Raw genomic sequence first — 19,965 nt, 5'->3', positions numbered from 1 at the left:
GTGACTACGAGGGTCACTATTTATATTTTGAGCCTAACAATGAAAAAATAGGAATTTGGCATTGAAAACTGCTTTATTGTTTTTCGAAGTATTCTCCTTTATGGTCAATACATTTTGCATTCGTTCGAACCATTTGTCAAAGCAGTTTTTCCAATCTTGTTGAGACACCTTCATAATATGGTTTTTGAACGCATCAACGGCGTCTTCCGCTGACGAAAATCGTTGTCCACGCAATTTATTCTTGACATTCGGGAACAAGAAGAAGTCATTGGGTGCCAAATCAGGACTGTACGGCAGATGACCCATCAATTCGATTTTTTGACTGTTCATAAAGTCGGTTGTTAGACGAGATGTGTGACAGCTGGCATTGTCTTGATGAAGAATGATCCGACAGCGTTTGTTTGTTTTCCGTATTTGACCGAAGACCTCTGGCAAACAAATTGTTGTGTACCATTCAGAGCTGACAGTTCTACGTTCCTCTAAAGGCACAGTTGCCACATGACCAGTTTTCCCGAAAAAACAGGCGACCATTTGTTTCGATGTGCTTCGAGCGCGAGCAACTTTTGTTGAATTGGGTTCATCTTGAAACACCCATACAGTCGACTGCTGTTTACGTTCTGGCTCATATGCATATATCCATGATTCGTCACCTGTTACAATCTTATATACGTCTTTTGAAGCACCACGATTGTATTTATTGAGCATTTGTTTGCACCAATTGACGCGAGCGTCTTTTTGAGTTTTTGTCAAATTGTGTGGGATCCAACGAGAACATACCTTTCTCACAGCTAAATGATCATGTAATATTTTATATATGCTGGTGAAACTAATGCCTATGGTTGCCTCAATCTCACAGTATGTCACATGACGATCTTGCAGTATTAGGTTTTGCACAGCATCAATGTTTTCTTGAACAACAACTGATTTTGGACGACCTTCGCGAATCTCGTCGTTGAGCGAATGGCGGCCACGATTAAATTCGTTATACCAGCGTTTCACAGTGGCAAAGGATGGGGCTTCATCGCCAAATGTGGAAGTAAGTTGATCGACGCACTCTTGTCTTGATAATCCACGTCGAAAATCTTAAAAAATCATCGCACGAAAATGTTCACGAGTTAATTCCATTTTATTGTTGTCGCGCAATCTCCAAGGCAACATAAACAACACAAATGAAGCTATTGACAAAACATTTGAAGTACGTTATGGTCAATACTGCCAGACAATTCCGTTCAAACGTCAAATCGCGCCTAACTTCAATCAGTGTTGCCAAGGCTCAAAATATAAATAGTGACCCTCATACATACAACACTGCAAAACTCACTTGGCAGGTGTTGATCATCAATTAAAAGTTGAACCACAAAGTTTATTATTTATAATGTGCAAGGACTAATCAATAGAGAGAGTAATCAGTTAAGTCTGAGTTAAACCTTTGTCCAATGCCATGTTTCCAAAACTTTACCTCCATTCAGAGATCCACTATGATATTCCAAAATCTTAAAAAAATCTACTTAGAATTTCTTGTAGAGCATTCACATGAATCTTCGTATGATTTTCTTTCGCTGGTGTCTAGATATTATCAATAGTTGAATAGGCTTATGTAATCACGAAACTATTGCAAATATCTGGGCAACAGTGAAAGAAAACCACATGAAGATTCACGTGAATGCTCTAGAAGGAATTTTAAGCAGATATAATATTTCAGAATTTGGAATAGAGTTGTTTTTCAAAAGGAGAGGAATTTTCAAATATGGTTTCATTGGCGCCAGCCAAATGACCAGCTGAGCCTTAACATTCGTCATCCTCATAAAGGTATAAGCCACTAAATACTTAAGGGGAAGAGGGACAATTTCCCCTAGGTCCTTCTCTCTGAGTCAGCTTGGAGCACTGTTGCCAACTTAGGTCTTTAGGGACAAGGTCTGGTTCTTTCGTGCACTTATTTGCCTGTGCATTGTGTCACCTGCCCCTGCCCCACTATGATGCGATCACTAGCTCCAGCCCACATTGACCAACTTTTCCATGCGTATAGGATTTGCATGTGGTGTGATTTTATTATGTTGGCTGCACCCCCCCTCCTTACCTCCCAAGCTACTTTTATTAGCGCATTGGTTGAGGTGAAGATGACAATATTGTTATCCGGTAATTCCTTATTTTCGATTCATACGATCATACCATCAGCTCTAGACAGTGAAAACTAAGAATAGATTGTCATCACTTTAAAGTTAGAGGTAATAGCATTGCCACCCTCTCCTACCTTGACAACTAAAATTACCATGGGAGACACTTTATCCAGCCTTCGTAAATCTAGCTCCTTGAAAGTCAACTTTAGCTCAATTTAAGGTGAAATTTAGCTCTTTTATGCACATCTGGTTTGGCAACACTGCCAGGATGGCCATAGGAGGCAAGGAGAAATGCATTACGCTTATGGGAGAATTATTTTATACGTTCTCTTGGGGATATCAAACTTCCGCTGGCAGAAAAAAAAATATGATCAGGTAGAGGATCCATTGAAGATGATATTTGCGCTAGCAAGACTTGAAACTCCCATTTGTTTAGCCATAACTTGAATTTGAAGTTGTCTCTCCATAAGGAATACATGGAATTCTGTAAATACGTATTCATCATATTTTTCAAACACGGTATCTAGCTTAACAGCTTCCACTTGCAACATGGGGAGAAATTCAAACTCTCAAATTATGCGTGTATTTTCTTCAGTAGCAGTGCCCATTCTGACGATATTTAAATAAATGCATGCCTGGTGCGAAAATGTCACACCTCACCTTAATTTCAAAGTGTCAACCACTAACAAATGGAACGTTAGAATAGTAATAGAATTAAAAGAACATACATTATTTTCTCTCATTTACTATTAGTGAGTATCAACTTAAATTTGCTATTTCTATTTCTTAATAATATACATATAACAAAGGTTATTTTTTACGGAAAAATGTTGTGAAATGCTTCAAAATATCTCATTGAACTACTTTTATAATGGTTTTGATTTACTTTCAGGTTTAGCTTACTCATTTTTAATAGCTGCTTATTTCAAAATACTGATCGCCAGTATAACAGGGACAATTCTCTTTAGCTACTCTTACTTATCATTACTTGATCAGCTACTATGGTCGAGCTGTGCAAGTAATTCCTCTGATCTAATTTGCTATGATCCCATGAAAAACCAAAAATATTTACCAAAATGCTCTGATGTAGAAGGAGATGTAGCATGCTCTGAAATAGAAATGGCATATCCTGCTTTGTATTTCTATGAGTGAGTATTATGATATTTTATGTACTAAAACGTGGGTTATAACACCATTAAGCCTTGTTTCCATGATATGAGAAACTCAATATCCTGACCAAGGCAGAAATTTATTTTATTAAAAACCTGAACTAAATGTAATGTTTCAACCTTCTAGCAAGGTCTTCTTCAGACTCTGCACCAAGTACAAATGTAACAAGGTGCAAAACAGGACGATATATATATACACAAAAATTACTTCCCTCCAGACTATTAGAAAGTTGTAGGACATGACATAGAGTGGGATGAAGCTAAGCAGATAGGAAGGGAGAAGAGAATACTAGTGAGAAAATGGAAGGAGGCCAAGGAAATAGAGAAGAAAGGTGAAGAAGACACAATGAACTGGAATGGGGGACTGAAGATAAACAAAGAATGGAAGAAGGTGTTTGAAAGAGTGGAAAGGACAAGAGAGAAAGAGGAAAGAAGAAGGAAGAATAATGAAGGAAAAATAGCGTTAGATAAAAGAGTCCTACCACATTCTATATGGAACAGTGGCGAATATATAGTACAAGCAATGCAAGCACTGCTTGCACAATTAAAATATTATTTAATGTACTTAACGTTGAGTGCATTATTTATTTTCTATCGCACTCGATTTCGCAAAATTTTACGGCCGCAAATTCTCTCCGCAGCCCGTTGGCAAGCAACAACCTCTCTGCTTGCAGCCACTGTGCGGGAAACCAACTCTTCTCAAGTATCATATGGTGAAGGGTAGATGCTGGTGAAGGTACGGTCCCCAAACCACTAATAAAAGCTCTGCTTTTCGGAGCTTTTCGGCTTCTCGAAAACACCCGAGCCAAGCAGAAAGCAGACACTACTATCAGAAAACATATAAGTGTTAACATGATCTCGAAGATGTATATTTGCTTTATTATAAACACAGAATTATTGAAATAAATTATTATAACTGTTCCAAATTCCATGTAGATAAACTTTAAAGCATTACTTTGAGTTTCAAGATTTGTAAAACGTGTCAATAATGTCGACGTTCAGGGATTAAGACAAACATGGTGTTCCGGCACTGGGGAGCGCTGGAATCTGCAGAACAGCTGGCTGTTGTCCGCTTCACACTTATCTTGTCTCAAATTACAACGCACGCCAGTGTTGACAACTACCAAATAATTTACACTATATTTATCGTAAGTTTTCATACAAACAATGAACTGATGTTTTTTTTCGATAAAACGTATGTAAAAAAAAAAGCAATGAAACTCTCTTCTGAGACCTGCAAATAGCAAAAACGTTAAGTCATAAATGCTATCCAACCCGAAATATAATTTTTATTAATATAATACATTATTAAAAAGAAGAAACAGCGCATGTTCTTCCTATTGTAATGGCCTATTATTCGAAAGCTTAATTAATTTTAAGCTTCAAGTCAGTTCTATTACTCCCCCGTGAACATTAATTTTTACAACGAGGTTGACATCACTTTTCTGTTAGCTTGTGAGCTTTTCGGAATATTTTTCATTTATGTGGGAAGAATGAGTGGTTGAAGTGAGTGTTCTCTTTTGTGAAACAAACATGAATATTTCAAATTTCATACGGGAAGCTGTAAGTAATAGCAAGTATTTTATTATCAATAACGTGACAAGAATTTTGAACTTAGCAGTATGGCAGTTGAGAGAGGAGTTCATGGATATATTATTATTATTTAAAATGTCCTTTCTTTCCTAGAAAAACTGGGGCAATGGACTGTATAATTTATATACCCCCCCCCCCCCATTTTTCAGAGTACTGCATTGCTTTCCTTCCTCTTAAGACCACGCTTCGCTACTGATATGGAAGTATATATGTTTAGTTTTTTAGGTGAAAGTCACCATTTAGGTGACAAGGGAAAGCCACCTGCTAGAATGTTCCAGATCAACTTTCTAATAGTCTGGAGGGGAGGAATGTTTGTGTATATATATCGTCTTGTTTTTGTAACTTGTTACATTTGTTCTTGGTGCAGAGTCTGAAGAAAACCTTGCTAGAAGGTTGAAACGTTACATTTAGTTTATGTTTTTAATAAAATAAATTTCTGCCTTGATCAGCATATTGAGTTTTTCATAAAAATTGGAAATGTGTAAATACATTTCAGTATGAAATATTCCACTTTATATATTTTTACAGTTCGAGTTTCAGTAGAAGTGTATTATTACATTATCTAGCATCTTGTGTATTGATAGTAAAGCTTCATTTTACTTGACATTAGATATTATACTAGTTTTTTTTAACTTTTTCTATAGTGGTGAATTAACAATTTTCTCTAGGAGAGAAACCTCTTTTCTTCTTCTTTCTATGAATCTACCCACTGTGTTTGTTGCGGCTCCGGACTGTTGTCTTCCTTCACCTGTTAGAATATCATTGAGTGATAATCCACTGGGAGTTTTGCATGAGGCATCGAAAACAACACGGTGCTTCGATGTGGAGCTTGTTTCCTTGGTTACGCAATGATGATGCAAGAAACATTCTGAAATGTGGCATTCATCTTCCTCAATACGTTGCATGTGTTTCAAACTTTCATATTCGTTCATGAAATTGACATAAGCATCCTTCAATTCTGGATTCTTGACGAGCCTCTTCTCCATTAAATGAAATCTTCTTGTTGCTATTTCCTTCGAATCACCTAATTTACTTATGTTGTCCTTTACTGGCAATCTAACAATAAATCTTCCAGTTTAATCTCTCTTGAAATTAGCCTTAAAATGCTCTTCACAAGCAATCTGTTCTGCGGATAAGCTAGGCTTAGTGTTGCATTCTTCAAGTGACCAGAATCTTTGCAGTTGATCTTCGATTCGTTCTTCTATGCTAAGACAACATACGTTTGGCGATGCATGATGTGACGTAATATCATATTTGCCTCCCACGATCCATCCGAAAGTGGTTTTCTGTAGAGTTGGCAACCCTGATGCGAGACGTATTTGACCTATACAAAGCAGATCAAAGAATATTCCTGCTCCGATCAGTAAGTCTACTCTTTGAGATGTATTGAATTGTGGATCTGCCAAATGAATATTCTGTGGAATATTCCAATTGTGGATATTAATCGGAAGTGCTGGCAGTTCTTGTGTAATTTCAGGCAAAACGACAAATTCTAATGTGGCAGAATAAGCATTAAATCTTGATTTGATAGTGGCTTGAACGCTGTGACACGCCTTTGATTCTGATGTGCCTATTCCATTTATGTGAGACACCCTGTTTGTTCTTTTCAATTTCAACATTTGCGCCATTCTCGAACTGATAAAGTTTGATTGCGATGCCGAATCGAGAAGCGCTCGACAAGTATGATATGATCCTTGTGCATTACTAACATAAACAACTGCTGTACACAACATTACATTTGTTTGTTTCTTAGTATTCTGTGTTACACATGTAACGGATTCTGTATCTCTCCGCCGTGCACTCGGAGTGACGTAGTTTTCTGATTGAGAAGACGACGATGATGATGTGCTGCGTGATGATGACTGCTGAGAAAAATGCAGTAGGGAATTGTGCCTTGAATTGCAAATCTTACAATTACCTGAAGGGCACGTCTCAGATCTGTGTCCAGCTTTCAAACAATTGAGGCAAAGTGAAAGACGCTTTACTACATTTATTCGCTCTAGTACTGATTTTGCTTTGAATGAAGTGCACTGATAAATGAAGTGTGTTTGATTACAAAACCTGCACTTTGGTTCATTGTATGAAAGATGAACGTTTGTTTTAAACGTATTCTTACTTTCCGATCCACTCTTCTGAGAATAAGAGCCTTTGTTGCGAAACAGAGGTTTATTTTGTGTGGGCCGATTGTTATCTACAGCATCTGGAACTTGACACCTTTGTTGCAGAAACTGAATGAGTTCTGACATCGACGGAAGTTCAGTACCTGGAATTGTTTCTTCCCATTCTTTATGAGTAACGCTATCTAATTTATTTGTGACTAAATGCAAGAGAAGAGCGTCCCAATTTTCTGTCGGTTGACCAAGCGATTTTAAAGCACGTAAATGTTTCACTATGCTGTCTAGAAGTCGCTTCAAAGCGGCAGCCGATTCCCTTTCTACAGGCGGTAAATCAAACAATGCCTTTACGTGTTTGTTTGCAATGTACCTTTTGTTTTCAAACCGCTCCTTTAAAAGTGACCACGCCGTTTCGTAATTCTGTGCAGAGATCTCGAGCGCTTGAATGACTTCAAGTGCTTCCCCTCGCAGCGAAGAACGCAAATAGTGAAATTTCTGAATAGCTTGCAATGACGAATTGTTATGAATTAGTGCTTGAAACGTGCCAAAAAAAGACAACCATTCATCATAATAGCCGTGAAATAACGGTAGATTTATCATTGGCAATTTCACTGCAATATTGTCCTGCGTATCTTTCGGCACTTCGTTGTGAATTTTAGACGTTGCGTGCGACTGGAGTACAGTTTGTGCTTGCGCCGCTAACTCAAAATATGCATTTTCGAAGTGTTCCCTTTCTTGACCTTCCTGTTCCTGTAATGACTCATCTTGCAAAAGTTCAATTTCTGACTGAATGTTTTCGAAGTCTTTCCACGATTCAACAAATTTCTCATGACGTAATGTTAATTGTGCGATTCCATGCTCTTCTGTGAAGCTGTCAATGTATGCTCTGAAATGCGTAACTCTAGCCTTTACTTGTCCCCGCTTAACGATAAGCTCTTTCAGTCTCTCTGCATTCATTGTTGCTAACGAGAATTCAAACTGTTTTGTCACGACACTGATGCGCTGGAACTGTTCGTTGCAGTATTGAAAGTTCACTTACACTTCACTGAACACTAACACAGGGTAACAAAAGGGTATGAGGATGTAATTAAATAGGAAAGTGACGAATCTTGCATGCACTCACTACCTACCTTGTTGTTGCTGCTGCGGTGCGACAGTTGACGTCCATGGCGGGCTCAATCTCGTTGCATCCGGATTTGGAGGACCAAAATGTTGTGGCTCCGGACTGTTGTGGTCCTTCACCGCTGAGGTTATGATAAAAAACAACACTCGCGTAATGATTATATGTGGATATATTGTATAAAAATATAAGCGAACTGTAAATATACATAAAAATACATGAGAGTACGTAGCGTTGTGAAAAGCGATCTTTTCGCGTCCAGGTGTCTGTCTCTGCTGTACGCTCGACGATGTTCTATTGTTTTTAGTAATTCTTAACGCCAAGAGATGGCGCTGGTTGACCTTTTACATACTGTTTTGCGATTGACGGAACAGTGTTCATTGCATATTTTGTAAAAAAATATATTGTACTAACATGTTTTTTTACAGTCTGTGAAAGATCAAATGTATAATGGTCAATGGAATGAAATAAATCATATCATATTGTTATTTTTATTCATCATCATCATCATCCTTTGTCGTTTCCTGCCTCTGGCTGGGTTGGCATAGAAGTCAAGCCTCTCAATTTTTTCTGGTCTTCCACCACTCCTTCTTTCCATGGTGTTCCAATCTTGTGCTCTTCTCCTAACATTATCTGCTATCTGCTCTTTCCACCGACATCTTGGTCCCACCCTGGCCCTTATTCCCACTTCCTGTGCATGGTAAGCTCTTACTGGTAGTCTTTCTGCATCCATCCTCTTCATGTGTCCAAACCATCTCATCAATGCCTGATCTATCGTGTTCTGAAGCTCCACCACCCCCACTGTCTGTCGTATCTCCTCATTCTTTATTCTAACCCTAATAGTCTTCCCTAATATACTCCTTAAAAATTTCATCTCCACTGCCTGCATCTTTATTTTGTCTCTCTCTGTCATTGTCCAAGTCTCTGTTCCATATGTAATTATTGGCACATAGTATGTGTTATATATTACCTTCTTGCATTTCATACGTACATCCCTGTTCCATATTAATCTTCTAACGCTTTGAACGAGTCCACCAGCCTTCTGTTTACCTCCTCATTTATTCTTCCACTTCTCTCACTTATGTTTCCTAGATATTTGAAGCTCTCCACTACCCTCAACTCTCCTGTGTCCATCTTTATTCTTGGCTCATTTCTGGCTGTTTCTTGTTGTTATTAGCACCTCAGTCTTTTCTGCACTGAATTTCATTCCTGCTCTTCTGATTTCCTCATTCCAACTATCAAGCTGTCTCTGTACTTCTTCTTCCCTGTTCCTCCATATTACTAAGTCATCAGCAAACAACAGGGCCTTCATCTTCTCCTCTCCTATCTTCTTCCCCACCTCTTTGTTAATTGTATCCATTGTAATTGTGAAGAGCAGTGGGGAAAGAGCACTTCCCTGTTTTAGTCCATTACTTATACTGAACCACTCCGTTCTTCCCACTGGTGTCTTCACACAGCTCGGTTGACCTTGTATGTGATCTTTACTCTACACACTATTTCTCCTCGGTTCCTTCCTCTCTTAGAGCCTTCCAAATTTTTGTCCTGTCCATGCTATCGTATGCCTTTTCTATATCTAGGAATGGCATAATCAAATCATTTCCATAATCGCAGTGCCTTTCCTGCATTTGCCTTATGGTGAATATCAGATCTACTGTTGATCTGCCTCTTCTAAAGCCATACTGTTCCTCTCTCGTGTTCAGCTCTGTTACTTCCCTTATTCTTTTCTCTAATATTTTCTCATACACCTTTTCTGAGTGGCACATAAGTGTTATTCCTCTGTAGTTTTTACATTCCTTTCTGTCACCCTTCTTGAATATGAGCACTTCTCTCTCTTGCCATACTGTTTTCAACACACTGCACACCAATCACTCCTGCTCCTAGTATAATTTCCACTGGCACTTCATCTACTCCAGGTGCTCTACCTCTCTTCATTATCTTCAGAGCGTCCTCCAATTCTTTCCATGTGAGATTCATTTTTTCATTCATTCATTTTTATATATCAGAAGTTATTGATAGAAATTTCTTGATTGTAGACATAATCATTCATCGTTTATGTTATGTTAATTAAAGAATTATTGTAAATTAGGTTAAGTTAAATATCCATTCATCCAGAAGCTCAATAAAATTAATAAGTTGTCTACTTTGAAATAATTCTGCTTTTAATTTTAAACATTAATGTCACATATGTCAAGTTCCTGTTTTCCAGAAAATCATAGAAAGTATTTAGAAGACGTAAGTGAGTACTAAAAAGATTTACGTGAAACTTACTTGTAAATGTTCTATTAATTTCGGTGGCCTCTGCCACCATCCACTTGGGAAACTCGATGCTTCACTGTTGGGTTGACCTCTGGTTCCTGTTCTTTCCTCACTTACCGCTAAGGGCGCTGGTGTAACCAGTTCATCTGCTGCGTGTGATAGGTTTGAGTTGTTGCAACTGCGGGGGCCAAACATGATGTGCCTGACCACTGTCGATATTCAGCTCATGCGGAAAGTGCATAATTACATGCGTCTCTTTAATTTTTGTGTCAATCATTGAGTATGCTGCATGCCTAACAGAAACTTTTTGGATCCTGTGTTTGTTAAACTTCAGGTGCTTTGCCAGTCTGGTAGTAAGTTGGGATTTTTTTTGCATCGGATAAGTGGTTGTATACAGATAAAAAATCAATATATTTGACTCTTTCTTTACAGGGAACGATATGCCAGAACATACATGCTTAAAGATATAAAAAGGTTTGGCCCTGTAGGAGAAGAATTAGTGATTTGTTTATTTGCTATCTGGATGCTCACTGCTTTCTTTACAAGTATGGATGTAATAGGTTGTGCCAGGGTAAGATACTTTCTTACATTTTAGGGAACACACATTTTCCTAGTTACCCTAGTGCGTCATTGCCTTGTAATCAAGGGGTCCTGGGTTTGATACCTGGGATCACCTGATTACAAGGCAATGATTTATTTATTATTATTATTATTAGTTTTACACTGGTATGGGATCAATTTGCTTCAAGATAAGTATGCATATAATCTTTAAACTTGTCTTTTGGTATGAATCAAAATAACTCTGGCTTTTGCGCATCACCCCGCCAATTCTTTTAAAAATTAAGTGATTCAAGAATTTGCCTGGATAGCACATTAAGTTTTCCTCAAAGTCTGCTTGTAGTTTCAAGTGAACAAGTTTGCTTCAAGTTTGGTTATGCAAAATATAAGTTTGTAGCAATTAGGAATCAATTGAACTAGTTACCACACATCACAAGCTTTCCAAGTGATGCCTTCTTTACCCATGCAAGCTAAAATCTCATTTTGTGGAGAATATGGAACAAGACCAAGCTTGGGCTAAGCATGGGATAACTACCTAACTTTGACAAGTTCTACACAAACTTTGGTAAGCCTGACACAAACTACGATTGGAGGCTGATAAGTATTGAGCCTTACCCAAAAAAAAATCAGCTAGGATGCTGTAACTGCCACACTATACATATTCCCTCAGGAAGTCAATGCACTTGCGACATCTGTCCTGCAGCTTCTAAAGTCGCTGAAAATAAAATTCTTGCAGGATTAGTTGCCTCCTGAACACTCCCAAATCATTGTCCTTTAGGTTTTTTTTCAGATGGCAAACAGGTCAGGCAAATAGGGTGGATGGGGCAACACTTGAAAGCCTAAGGAGGTCAGTGTCGCTGTTGTTTCACCTGCAGTGTGTGGCGAGGCATTGTCATGCAGCTTCTCTGGAGGTGCTGCCATTTTCACTTTGGACCTGAAAAACAAAGGGAAGTTAAAATCATAGAAAGTCGATTTATGCATCATTACATATAGAAGAATTAACCAGTACACCCTGCAAATTTCAGTCTCCTAGCTCATTTTGTTCTGTATAAGGCTTAATACTTATCAGCCTCCCCTCGTATTAACACATCAACTAGAAATAGCATAGACTTATTTACTAATAAAAAGAAAGTATTGTTATCAGCCACAAGTGAGATCTACGCTCATTCTGACACTACTCCTTTCAAAACAATACTATCTCTCATACTGCCATTTACGTCATCTCATAAGAATGCAATCAGGTCACTCGTGACCCTCTAAAAGTCAGCTAGAGAGTACCACAGGTGGAAAGCCAATACTTTAAATACTGTTAAAATGGTGTTTAATGCAAATTGAAAGTAAGCACAGCACTCGATGGATCACAGGTTCAAGAAATATATTTTAATTGATAACTCTACAAGAACCTGCACTATCAGTAAGGCATGTTTTATTGTAATTATAAATTTATTATTGTTTAAAACAATGAGTACCAGTTTCATAGATCGTAGACCCATTAAAATCAGATATTTTGGGTTTTGCATGGTTCGTACCTACCAATTGTGTATTGCGGAACATAGTTCAAGGTGCCATTATGATTTTTACATGAAAACAAACACTTTTTCTACTGAAAAAACGCATTTATCTAAGTGCTACCGAATGCACGTAACGGTGCGATATCGCTTCTTTTGTTTTCGAATATCAGTGTTTTCCAACCTTCTTCACCGAAAAATACCTACTATCGTGTTCGTCACGTGTGCAAATTGTACATTATGCTTGGGTAGCTGACGGATAGCCCCACAAACCATTCCGATAAGGTTAGGTTTGGTTAGGTTAGGCAAGCATAGTTAAAAAAAGGGGGGTTGGAAACACTGACATGATTTCCTGGTCAAATAGATACCACAATGAAAGAAAATTCCTCGACTAACATTGGAAACCTTAGAGAAACTCATTTCCGTAAGTAGTTTCTTCTGTAAAAATGAAGAAATGTGTCTCCGATGTATGAAACTGTTACCAAAACAATGTATTTCAACAATATCATAATGCATTTGAATTTATTTCGGTTCATAGGTACTAAGAGTCACCATGGTATTTCGAGCATTATTCCTTGTGTTCGGAATATTTCTTATGCTACTACTATCTTCAGAGAATAGACAAACTTTTCAACATTTGTTTGAAATTGATGCAAGTGCTTTACAAGATCTGACGGTAAGTAGAATAATATTAAATTGTTAGTTTACATGAATATTATTTTTTTTTAAAATTTGAAAATAATTATGATGAGTTAATCTGATTGTCACAAAATGTACATTTTCATGAAAATAATACCAGATGGTGTAAGATTACTACTTTTATTCCTGCCCCATGCAGAGTAATGCTCTGATTTCTTCTTGTTGTATTATTTTTGGCGGTCACTGCCATCATCCAATTGGAAACTTGCAGCACACTCTCTGGTAGTCATATGAAACTGTATATGTACTTCATCTTTCAAGAGAAAGACTTAATGTTATTCCTACTGCTCACAATTGGTCACAGATATAGTGGTAACAACTGCCAGCAATACAGAAGGAACTGAAAGCTTATCAAGCAATGAGGAAAAATAATCCAATGTTAATTCACCAAATGTGTTTTTGGAAGGGTTCTGGCAGTATTCACCAAGATAACTATCACCTATGATTTTCTGCGATACTCATGCCCCTTTCCAAAATAACCACGTCGCCCAGTGCTGTCCTTCCATGTTGTCCACGCACACACTGACAGACTTGCAGGAAATGCGCTATGGTTCACGTGTCCAGTGCTGATATCAAGTGACAGACCAAGGTACTAGTTATCTGTGACTGCCATGACAAGCCCAATGGTCAACCATGGGATGCTTGGCATTCGAAATTGTAAATCATTATGAAACGTCCCTCGTATATTGGTACTGTCCAAACAAATACACAATATTATCTCTAGTAATCAATTTTTCATAATTAACCATCAAGGCTGGGTTTCACCTGATGCCAAAATGAATATAAATCAATCATCCTGCATGCACACTAGAGCCCTTCCATTTTAATTACTTTTTGTCATCGCCCTTGTCAACTCACTGTGGCATGCATTATTTTCCTGAAAATACAGGTACAAAAAATTCCTGTCAATTTTTATCTTGTCGAGTCCTTACCTCCCATGGAGACACTCCTTGGTAACTTTCTGTACTGGTGTGATTTTTTGTTTTCATGTTGATTGTCTCGGGATTGTCAAATGGTTGCTGGACTAATAAGGAATAGTGTTATATTTTTTTAAGAAAATGTAGGTTTCTTGTTGACAGAAAGTAGAATCAGATGTGATATTTCCATGAAACTTTTCTGTCCCCCCATATCCCATGCTATATCAAAAATAGTGACTTTTCAGAGAATTTCTTTTTCATTCTATTTTATGCATCCCAAATCTCAAAAGAATCATTTTACAGTCAGTGGCATGCCCAAGGGTGTTTGTTGTTTAGGCCCAGTGTTCCTAAAAAATAGAATGTCAAATCCAGGATATGATGGCAAAATAAGTATAGACTGCTAGAAAAGGATACGTAACCCCCCCCCCCTTCGAAAATCCTGGGCATGTCAGTGTTTACATCATATTCTTCTACGAGCCAATCACAAGACAGAAACTGACTCTGATGGCCCAGTGGTAGCGTCGTCGCCTTGTAATCAAGGGGTCCTGGGTTCGATACCCGGTGGAGGCACATAGTGGTTCGGATCCCACATTAAACTGTTGGCCCAGTCCCGATTAGCCTTTCTGTGCAAAAAGTGGACTTAAAACAACAAAATTCAACATTCCCTGATGATGAGACCAATGTATGTGCTCGAAACATTGGGGGCTAACATCGACTTAACGTGGCTGATAAGGTTGGAGCACTTGTTCGAATCATACTCTTCTGTTTGGTATCACATTTGAAACTGTCAATCAACTAGTGTGTAAAATGTAGGTGCTTTAGGAACGACAGTAAGAAGAAAAAAAGGTTTGGGTCCAAAACACCAGGGGCAAATTCTCATATCACCATTTCACATGCCATGCTCAATGAAATGTTCGTAAGATATCAGTTTCCTTGTCGAAGGTAGTTTTTATAACAACATTGAGACTTTTCCTCTTTAGGACAATAAATCATTATTGTGTTTGTTTCAGGCATGGGCGTCTGCTGTCTTTCTATCCATTGATAACTTCTTCTTGTCGACAGGAACTATGATACTTTTCGGATCATATGCTAATTTTGAAGGTCATCCAAGTGCAAATTCATTTACAGTTAATATTACTTATGTTTGTATGAATATTTTAATTTTTACTTCTAATGCTATTATTATTGATGTAATGAAGAGACGTTACCAAGTTACTGATGACATAATATCTAAACATGGTAAGTAAAAGATCATAAATTGCATATACTGTTAATCTGTGAAACCTACTATTAAAGAGATTGGCTACCACATGTACGAGGGTCACTATTTTGAGCCTTGGCAACACTGATTGAAGTTAGGCGCGATTTGACATTTGCACGGAATCGTCTGGCATTATTGACCATAACGTACTTCAAATGTTTTGTCAATAGCTTCATTTGTGTTGTTTATGTTGCCTTGGAGATTGCGCGACAACAATAAAATGGAATTAACTCGTGAACATTTTCGTGCGATGATTTTTTACGATTTTCGACGTGGATTATCAAGACAAGAGTGCATCGATCAACTTACTTCCACATTTGGTGATGAAGCCCCATCCTTTGCCACTGTGAAACGCTGGTATAACGAATTTAATCGTGGCCGCCATTCGCTCACCGACGAGATTCGCGAAGGTCGTCCAAAATCAGTTGTTGTTCAAGAAAACATTGATGCTGTGCAAAACCTAATACTGCAAGATCGTCATGTGACATACTGTGAGATTGAGGCAACCATAGGCATTAGTTCCACCAGCATATATAAAATATTACATGATCATTTAACTGTGAGAAAGGTATGTTCTCGTTGGATCCCACACAATTTGACAAAAACTCAAAAAGACGCTCGCGTCAATTGGTGCAAACAAATGCTCAATAAATACAATCGTGGTGCTTCAAAAGACGTATATAAGATTGTAACAGGTGATGAATCATGGATATATGCATATGATTGATTGATTGAATTGTTGTTTTAAGTCCACTTTGTGCAGAGAAAGGCTAATTGGGACTGGACCTACAGTTTATAGTGGGATCCGAACCACTATGTGCCTCCACCGGGTATCGAACCCGGGACCCCTTGATTACAAGGCGACGACGCAACCACTACACCATCCGGGAGGACATATATGCATATGAGCCGGAACGTAAACAGCAGTCGACTGTATGGGTGTTTCAAGATGAACCCAAATCCAACAAAAGTTGTTCGCGCTCGAAGCACATTGAAACAAATGGTCGCCTGTTTTTCGGGAAAACTGTTCATGTGCAACTGTGCCTTTAGAGGAATGTAGAACGGTCAACTCTGAATGGTACACAACAATTTGTTTGCCAGAGGTCTTCGGTCAAATACGGAAAACAAACAAACACCGTCGGATCATTCTTCATCAAGACAATGCCAGCTGTCACACATCTCGTCTAACAACCGACTTTATGAACAGTCAAAAAATCGAATTGATGGGTCATCCGCCGTACAGTCCCGATTTGGCACCCAATGACTTCTTCTTGTTCCCGAATGTCAAGAATAAATTGCGTGGACAACGATTTTCGTCGGCGGAAGATGCCGTTGATGCGTTCGAAAACCATATTATGGAGGTGTCTTAAGAAGATTGGAAAAACTGCTTTGACAAATGGTTCGAACGAATGCAAAAGTGTATTGACCATAAAGGAGAATACTTCGAAAAACAATAAAGCAGTTTTCAATGCCAAATTCCTATTTTTTCATTGTTAGGCTCAAAATATAAATAGTGACCCTCATATTGGGTTGTTGTGAATGAAATGTCTGGACCAGGTGCGTCATTGCCAAAGGCCAAAAAAATCAAAACTACAATACCTGGTTAATCAAAATAGATGCCGTCTGCAGTCACACACCTTTGCCATCGTTCAGCCAACAATTAGATTCCATGGCGAAAGAAGTCTGGAGTCTGCAACCCAAAGAACTCCTCAATGGCATGTTACACTGCCCGATCATCAGCGAAGGTCTTCCCTGCCTGGAAGTGATAGAGATGCTGGAAGAGATGGTAGTCAGTGGGAGAGAGGTCGGGAGAATATGCTGGGTGAGGAAGGGTTTCATATTTTAACTCATGGAGCGCCTGTACGATCCTTTGCGTGACATGTGGCCGAGCATTGTAGTGTAACATGAGGATGCCATGTCTGTGGATCATTGCTGGAGGCTTGAGGAGAAGTTTGCGGTGTATTTCATGGAGTTCAGCACTGTAACGATTTGCATTGATGGTTTCACCTCGCCTGAGAAAGACATGATGGATCACACCCACCGTAGACCACCATACCAGCAACAACACCTTCCGTGGGTGGAGAGGTATTATTTTTCCTCTGAAGTGACAATCTGATGCAATACAATGTTTTTGGTGGCTTGTTGAGCAGAATGTCCCAGTTTCAATTCGTAAAGAAAAATCACTCGCAATTGTGTGTTCTCCATGTTGCACTTTCAGACGACCCTGTTCAGCAACACACTGCCTCCTGACTATCTGGGTGCTCCAGCCTGTTTACTGATGTTAGACCCGTGACCTCAGTCAATCCCTGTGTTGTGTTGTTTAGGTGAGTTTCCCACCAGATGTCAAAGCAGACATTTCATTCACACCAACCCAATACTTTCTCAACTAATAGTGTTTATATTATAATTATACATTCATTTAAGAGCAATGGTGGAATCTGATTTGGAGATCGAGGTTCAATTCCCATTGTGATTGATTTCTGGTGGTAATTTTTCCACCAATATTCATATGCATAGAGTTGTTCTGGAGTTCAACAAGCCTCTAATAAATGAGTACCTTGGGGCAACTCTGGTGAGTAAAGGTGGTCGTAGCATTGTGCTGATCACCTAATCTCCACAAATGGCCAACATTGCAAATGTGCGGAGGTCTACTTTCACATTGCCCCTCTACACAGCATGTTGCTTAATGAAAGTTTATAGGTCGAGTTGAAGGATTGAATTTTGAACATATGTAGTTCCCCACCAGATAGGTTCTCAGTTGTATACCTTTATAATTTCAAATGGTAAAGGTGGTCAGGTGACACTTAGTTCAATTTCAAACAACTCTTTCAGGGAAGTTTTTTCGGTTTGGTGTATTTTCAAGTGGTCACAAAAAGGTATTTTATAGTTGTGTGTGGCTGATCAGTGGTAATTGATTTATATTGAGTTGTTGGGCTTTTAACCACATGGGTTTAACTTCAGGGGTGTGTGATTTCAGGTTGCTAGTTTTCGATTCTCCCCCTGCATAGAGAAACTGTGTGGTTCACCAGGGTTCTAATAAATTGGTACCCATGGGCAGCACAGGGATCAAAAAATTGCCAGAGCATGGTGTTGATCACATCGTCTGCACCAATTGGCAAGATCATGTATGTACGAGATCCTACCTTCGCCATGTGCAGGATATTGATCTGCCTTATTTCATATGAAACTGTCTGTGAACTGAGTAAATCTCAAATTAATGACTGAATAAATGAATAGAACCTTTTCAAAGTTTATTCATTCTTTTAAATGTTCAAGAATGTACTTTTTTTTGTCCAATATTATATGTATTAAATAATTCATGAAGCTTTCCGGTTGGCTAATACTGAAGAGATTTTTGCAGGCAATCAGTCAGGCGATTTCCGGATAGGTTTCCGAGCTTTCAAGAACTAATGTCACTCTCATCTTCAGGGATTGAAGTGGCGAAGATGGGTACTATATTCTTTTCTCTGCATCTCTTGACAACAGCTTGGCTTTCTTGGTGTGTAGAAATTCAAATCTGAGGATCCACTGTAGCATTTCCTCCCCATAGAGGCCTGTTAAAAATTCTTGACGCTTTCCTAGCGGCGAATAATGAAGAGGTTTTCTCTGCCTAATGTAACTCTCGATAGCTCGGAAGCCTATCCGGAAATCACCTGGCTGATTGCCCGAGAAAACCTCTTCATTATATGTATTATGTTACTTGATAATTTATCTTAATGCATTTGAATGTAGGATATACTGAGATAGTTTTAAGTATTACTTATGGATTTACACTTTAATTTTTCAGGTTATGCATTTATGTTTGCTCCAGTTGCACAGTACATGGTAATTGCTATGGGTGCACAAGTTGGTTGTTTATTTTTTTACATTCCAATTCTTGTGACTGATATTGCATGTAGGGTAAGTCCATTATGCTTTGCATATTAAGTTTATTATTGAAAAGATGTTTCACATATCTACTGGAAATTTATAATTATTTCTCTTGTAGTCTGCGGTTGTTAAAAGCATAAAAACACAATTTGTTGTTACATTTCAGGAGAACACACACTTTCTACATCAGAAATTTATTTTTAGTTTAAACTTAAATTTATTTTATGGAAGCAATGCATATATACAAGAATAAAAAATTGTAACTAGTTGGCAGTTTTGCTTACAAATAGTTTCTTCCCATAAAATTACACAATTACAGAGGAACCTCGATTTTACGTTTTTCAGGTGACCAAGCTGAAAATATTAAAAATGTGGGAATATGTAAATCGAGGAAAATTAACAGTTTGCTGTGTTGAGACCATTAAGAATGAATATATAATGTGGGAAAATGTAAAATCTGGTATTTCCATTTCCATTTCCATTGTATTTTCCGTGTAATATGATAATTTTGTGAGAATGCCTAACTTAAAAGATGTATCACTTTGAGTATAGTATAAACATCCAATCTTGTTGGGTGAAGGATTGAAGTCTTGTGTGGAACATTATAAGCCTGGAACTCCGACACTATTTTTGTGATGTTAGTCCCAAAGTGCATGCTGTTTTCAGATTGAATTTAAAATTAGGCATTAGTCTGAAAAATGTAACATCCCAGTCTTTATTCACAAAATAGTGTGTAAAAGTATTTATGGCCAGACTGTATTTCTTGGTTTGAATCTCTATTGT

The 19,965-nt window shown here is 38.2% G+C and overlaps 1 protein-coding gene across 3 annotated transcripts in view; it reads left to right on the top strand.

Annotated features, from left to right (window-relative positions):
- The window catches only part of LOC146004738 (sodium-dependent serotonin transporter-like), a 60,721-nt gene that overhangs the window by 22,274 nt on the left and 18,482 nt on the right, over positions 1 to 19,965 (top strand). For all 3 annotated transcript variants that reach the window (XM_083143701.1, XM_083143702.1, XM_083143700.1), the window contains exons 5-9: positions 3,010 to 3,265; positions 10,802 to 10,940; positions 12,974 to 13,111; positions 15,062 to 15,290; positions 19,100 to 19,212. In XM_083143701.1, coding sequence (XP_082999827.1) covers positions 3,010 to 3,265; positions 10,802 to 10,940; positions 12,974 to 13,111; positions 15,062 to 15,290; positions 19,100 to 19,212 — 875 coding nt within the window. The remainder of the gene's footprint in view (positions 1 to 3,009; positions 3,266 to 10,801; positions 10,941 to 12,973; positions 13,112 to 15,061; positions 15,291 to 19,099; positions 19,213 to 19,965) is intronic.

This window comes from Lepisma saccharinum, chromosome 22, assembly GCF_977018435.1.
Source record: "Lepisma saccharinum chromosome 22, izLepSacc3.1, whole genome shotgun sequence".
Lineage (NCBI taxonomy): Eukaryota > Metazoa > Arthropoda > Insecta > Zygentoma > Lepismatidae > Lepisma > Lepisma saccharinum.
This window is presented reverse-complemented; position numbering and strand designations above follow the sequence as displayed.